General features: G+C 32.1%; 1 protein-coding gene across 1 annotated transcript; it reads right to left on the minus strand.

The window, feature by feature from the left end:
- Positions 1 to 796: 796 nt before the first annotated feature.
- On the minus strand, positions 797 to 2,267 carry LOC114181433 (peroxidase 12-like). Its single transcript, XM_028067885.2, has 3 exons — positions 1,962 to 2,267; positions 1,673 to 1,864; positions 797 to 1,571 (listed from the first exon to the last, which is right to left on the minus strand). The coding sequence occupies exons 1-3, from the start codon at positions 2,217 to 2,219 to the stop codon at positions 960 to 962; spliced, it is 1,062 nt and encodes a 353-aa protein (XP_027923686.1). The 5' UTR covers positions 2,220 to 2,267; the 3' UTR covers positions 797 to 959.
- Positions 2,268 to 5,890: the final 3,623 nt, after the last annotated feature.

Below are 5,890 nucleotides of genomic sequence, written 5' to 3' on the forward strand. Positions count from 1 at the left end.
CATAATGAATTGAACTCGTTATGCATCCTACCAACTTCAGTTTTGTTGAGAAAAGGTTTCATTGATATTTGCAAAGAAGCTTCGTAGATCAGAAGCAATGAACGAGCTGCATCGTATGTTTACTAAACGTCTCAGGTTGCAACTGCATCTTCAATAGCATTACTACTCCCCCATATCAAAATCAAGGCCACAACCTTAGCATCACGTGTAGAGCTCTATACATATGAGTTTGATGGAGAATGAAGTGTATTGATTTGTATTAAAAACTCTGATGAAAGAGTAAACTATGTTTGATTAATAAGAACAATGTGTTTTATTAACTTTTATAGGAGTATGGTACATATTCATTGTTGCAAAACAGTTGATGTCTGATATATCAACAACAATAATCCACATCTATATATATTAAAAAAATAATCAATTGATATAAACAAAATTCAACAAACTGAAGTCGTTATAAGATCCCTAACGACTTCGGTTCATTACCAATTCTAATGGAGTCCAAATTTTTTACTTATTTATTTGGTATTGTCTTTTGTCTGAACATTAAAAATATACTATGTTAGTACTTTAAATATCTTTTTAATATATTTTAACATGTTAAAATTAATAGTAATCAGTGTATTATGAATGTACAATAAAAAAATAATAAAAAAAATAGTAAAGAATCCAAATTCTAATAAAGACGACTTTATTGTTTAAAATTTATGAAAAAGTTACCTTCATACATTTTAGAAATCATTCACGCTCGGTACGAATTGATCTTTGCAGTATAAATTTTTGGTCAACTAACACATTTTTGTAAGAACATGTTTCATAACATAACGGTAAAAAAACCGATTTGCATTGAAACAATAAAAAGAAAGGAGAAGATAGAAGAAAATAAAAGCATCATCCACATTTTATTACACAATCCAACGTAACCTCGGAGAACTCAAAACACGAGAAGAACACGTTTCTCAAATGGCCTCCGCCAGCTCCACCAGTTCCTCCGCCACAGCCTCCACCGAACTCTTCTTATTGGCGACGAAGCACCTGTCGCGAATCTCCCCTTTCCCCTGACGGCTGGTGATGACGTCGATCTGGCTCACCTTCACAAAAGCGTCCGCGAAACTATCGAAGAACTCTTTCCGGTTGGAGGCGAAGAGGTTCACAATCTCCTTCGTCTGGGGGTGGCTGGCGAGGTCCTGGTCCGAGGTGAACACACCCTGCCGGTTCAGCAGGTTGATGTAGTACATGTTGTCGAACGTGGTCGGGGTGCGCGCGTCCAGGTTCACGGTGTTCGAGGACTGGGGCGTGGGACACGTTGCCACCAGCTTGTTCTTGAAGTCCGGGTCGATGGGTGGGTCAGATTCGATGGTTCTGTTGACCAGAGAGGAGCAGTGAGCCCTCCCGTAGGTGTGGGCGCCGGAGAGGGCGACAACGTCGGTGGCGTCGAAGTCTCGCTTGCCGAACACTTCCAATAGCTGTTGGGTTCTGAAGAACGGCGGCGGGAGGTTGTTGGGTCCGTCTAGATCGAACGTGAGGCTGTCTTTCCTTCCCAGTGGCACATCGAAATCTGGGCCTCCCATCTGTACCCAATCAAAAAGCAACAAAAATGAACAAAACAGAAGAAGAAACAGAGAAGAATGAAAATGCAATAAGAAACAGCGAATGAAATGAAAGAAATTACTTGGCGAACAGCTTCACGTGCTGCAACAACGAGGATGTCGGAACATGAAACAACTGGTAGACACCGCTTGTAAATGACACGTCGAAGTTCTTCAATGGCTAGAAGAGCCTCTTGCCTTATACCAACGTTAGCAGGGTGACTCTTCTCATCATTTCCATCTGGTGCATTCAACAATATGGAGGCGTCACAACCCTGGTTCACTCCAAATTCAACCATCAATTCAATACATTTATCATACACAAATCGATTTCTTTATCAAATATTTGATGAAACTTTATGAAAATCTTACATTGGCAAAGCAATCATGGAAGAAGAGTCGAAGTATGCCAGGAGCTAATCCACTGTTCTTCTTGAACGCTTTCTCCAAATTATTCCTAATAATCCATTCAAGAGTGGGACATTCTAAAGGAAAATAGTAATTCCACGATAGTCCAGGGACAAGGGGGGGTCTTTTTTCCAATGTCCTAGAAGAGACTAGGGTTTCAGAAGCAAATAAAAGGGAAGAAATGAAGAGCAATGAGTGAAACAAAGAACAAACCCTACCCATGTTTGTGTGATTTGATAACTAACTATGAGTGAGTTGAGTTGAGATATTATAAGCAGAAGTTGAAGTTATTTATAGAGTGATCAAGTATATAAGTATATACTTACTTAGAGTTGTTTCCCACCCACTAGTAGTTCACGTAATATTTAAAACGTGGTTTTTTTTTTTTGAGATTTGAAATTTGCATAAATTGTCAAAAGAAGACAGCGGTGAGAATAACAATAAAAATGAAAATAAAAATAAAAACTCGTTTCACGAGTGAGTACATTGCACGTGGAAAGAAAAATTAAAAAAAACATTATGAGAGACCAAACAGAAGGCGCATGGAAAGTTAAAAAGACATCCATGAAGAGACAGTTTTAGTTATACCTAATTATAATTGTCCTGTCCATACACTTCAGAAAAAAATTATAATTATGCTAATAAAGTTCTTGTGGTTAAACTTGAAAAAAAAAAATACTACAACCTAATTTTTCAAAAAGCATATGCTAAATACTTATTTATATTATATAACGTAATATGTTCTCTTTGCAATGCATTTGCAAACACAAAAATCAAAGAGAAAGTTACATATATTGTACACCAAGTAAATTATTATAATTATTGCTTCTTTCAATAATAATCGATAATTTTATTTATGCAAGAAGTGTATATCAAATTAAAACTTATGTAGGTTGTGAGAAATGAACTATATATAAAAAACGTTAATTATATTATATAAATAATTCAAATTAAAAGATAAATAAACATAATTATTTTAAGTTGTTAATTATACGAAGACCACAAACTAACTTTTAATTATAATAATTTATATACTGCTTAAATTTATACTTTTTTTAATTTCTTATAATAAAAAATGTAGTTGTGAATTCCCTTCGAATAAATGATTTTGTAGTACGTACATTAAAACGCTACTTATTTAATAGGGTACGGATGATCTTCATTTAAAATGATTTCGGCTTAGAATTAATTAGTCCATAAAAAATAATATTTTAAGCCATGGTTGGTTTCCTTGATCTGAGCTAATATGAAATACTTAAGTAACAATATCTTTAGCCATGCTTCAGCAATAAAAAAGTGTTAGCCGTGTGGTACAATGATCTTCGAAGAATAATTATTGACTAATATGAAATACTTAAGTAACAACTTCTTCTTTTTAGATGTGATGATTATACACACCAGTGCAGTTTTGATTTTTTAACTCGTGTTATAGGTTTTGGTTATCACTTAACCAAAGCATAAAATTGTATGATGACATTTTTGCAATTTTTTTCAAGTTTTATGTCTCGGTTCAACATATGTCCAAAGCAAAAGATGTCTTTCTGCTTCGGTTCTAAGAAAATCAGTGCCAAAAAGTTGGTCAATGCCACCATTCTACTCCGACGAAAACGGTCACTTCTTCGACGAGCCTCTACGGCGTCTTCTTCCCCACTTCCAGCCATCGTCGTGCCGTCATTTCTCGCAAGGGGTAAGTTGAAAATGCGTTCCCCTTTTTTTTTCGTTTTGAAAACACATTCCACTTTTTTTTTCGTTTTGAAAATGCATTCCACTTCTCTATTTCTTCCAACATTGATTGCCAACTTTTGCACGTTGTCGTTTTGGGTCAGACCTTAATCTGATCCGCACACGTCACTTTGGGGGAGGTTGGTTTCATGATTTTCGAGCTCATTGACTTGGTTTTGGACCATAATAAATGATTGACTTGGCCTCCAACGCTGCCTCTATTGAAGGATTTCTGACGGTGGTGGTGGCGGCAGTTATGGTTGGCGTTATGGTAGCAAAAAGAGACAATATATGACCTCGGTTCTATGTAGAATTGAGGTAGAAAGAGACAGTATATGACATTGGTTCTCTGCAGAACCGAGACAAAAATATGATTTTTTGCCTCGAGTAATAACCGAGACAAAAAACTTACCATTTTTTGCCTCAGTCTTATATGTCTCGGTTTTGGAATCAGAGTAGAATAATAAAAATAACCACTGTCAAACTTTTTTTGCACTGGTGACATCAATTATGTGTCAAATACTCTTTCTGCACTGGTAACATCAATTATGTTTCAAAGTGTTTCTTTTACATTAATTAAAATACAACATCAAGCACGTAAATCAATTAACATAAAATAAAGTGTTGTTTAATCAATGATTTTGAATTCTCATATATATATATATATATTTTGTCTACCAAAACTATTTGGAAAATTTTTAATATGGCTTTTTTACATGACTGTATCAGGAATGTTAACGAGCATCGATTGTCTAATTAACTAATTCAGCGAGATTTAATAAGATAAATCACAAACACATGTAATAATATTAATGTATAATAATAATAATAATTAAACATTTTTTCAGTACACACGTTTATTTAAACATTTTTTCAGTACACACGTTTATTTAAACATTTATACGTACAGTTCAATATTTTAATTATTATAATTTTAAGAACTAAACATATTGATGATTTATCATTTTAATTAAAAAATTGTTTTATCTTTTATTTATGTTCATATCTATTAAAACCCCAAATACTAAATCAATTAATAATGCATAATTTTCAAAATTATTTTATTAACTTTAAACACCAATTCAACGTATTGCTTTCAAGATATTTACTTCTTTGTATTATACATTCAAGCAATTTTTTATGTACTTTTCCAAACATTTTTATTTTATTTTTCTTTATATATGATTCTTAACTACACCAACAAATGTAGATTCAAAATAAAAAATACCTACTTCATTCAGGTTTATTCAAAGTCCTCTGACTAGATTAGTCATCAATTTTGAATATCACTAATAAAAACAAAATTAAGACGTGGCTATGAGTCTTTTTAAAAATTTTAAGAATCATATTCTAAAATCAATAATTTAAACCCAATAATTCAGGTTAATTATCATTTTCTCATTTCAGGTATTAATACAAACTAACACTTGACACTCTCAAATTTATGTTATCTTCTTGGTTCAATATCACTCAAATAAGAAAAAAAAACATTAAAATATTTTTTCCATTATTATTATAAGCATTAAAAATAAATAATGATAATTTTTTTTAATTCTACTAAAATAACTTCAGTTTTTCTATAAATGAGTTACTTTTCCTCATACCTTCTGTCTCTTCTAGAATGTTTGAATGTCTATTTAAACTTTAAAGAGATGAAATTGACTTTAAAGTCACTCTTTTTAAGATAAACATTGACGTTTGACTCAATCAATCTAATGTGAAACAAACTTTTATGTTCAAATTTATTGAATAGGGACTCATAATACATTAAACAACGTTATTGTTGTTATCGATCAGTTTGAATAATAATAATCTTCAACATGAATTCTCAATTTTTCTGTTCATATTTTGTTTCAAGATGTTGCATTTGCAATTTCTGGAACTATACTTAAAAAATATTATGACTAAAGTTTACTTTTGGTCATATTCAAAAAAAAAATCTGGTTATATTAAAATTTTTAGGGATTTAAAAAAAATCGATATAAGTTACATAAGATTAAATCTTACAAGTACCACTAAATTAACTTTACGTACTCTCGCATGGTACATTTTTTCACCTCTCGTCATTTAAATAAATACAGAGTAATTCTAATAAAAATATAAGACAAAATAGATATAGCATTCTATATAAACACCACCGTAAAACTATCAAATTATGATAAATTCTATGA

This window comes from Vigna unguiculata, chromosome 4, assembly GCF_037176805.1.
Source record: "Vigna unguiculata cultivar grain cowpea cultivar isolate G323 ecotype 2 chromosome 4, ASM3717680v1, whole genome shotgun sequence".
In the NCBI taxonomy this organism is placed as follows: Eukaryota; Viridiplantae; Streptophyta; class Magnoliopsida; order Fabales; family Fabaceae; genus Vigna; species Vigna unguiculata.

Coding starts and splice junctions, on each gene's coding strand:
- LOC114181433 (XM_028067885.2), bottom strand. CDS start 2,219: ATGGGTAGGGTTTGTTCTTTGTTTCACTCATTGCTCTTCATTTCTTCC. Junction 1,865..1,961: donor TCCATGATTGCTTTGCCAAT/GTAAGATTTTCA, acceptor GGAGTGAACCAG/GGTTGTGACGCCTCCATATT. Junction 1,572..1,672: donor CACGTGAAGCTGTTCGCCAA/GTAATTTCTTTC, acceptor GATTGGGTACAG/ATGGGAGGCCCAGATTTCGA.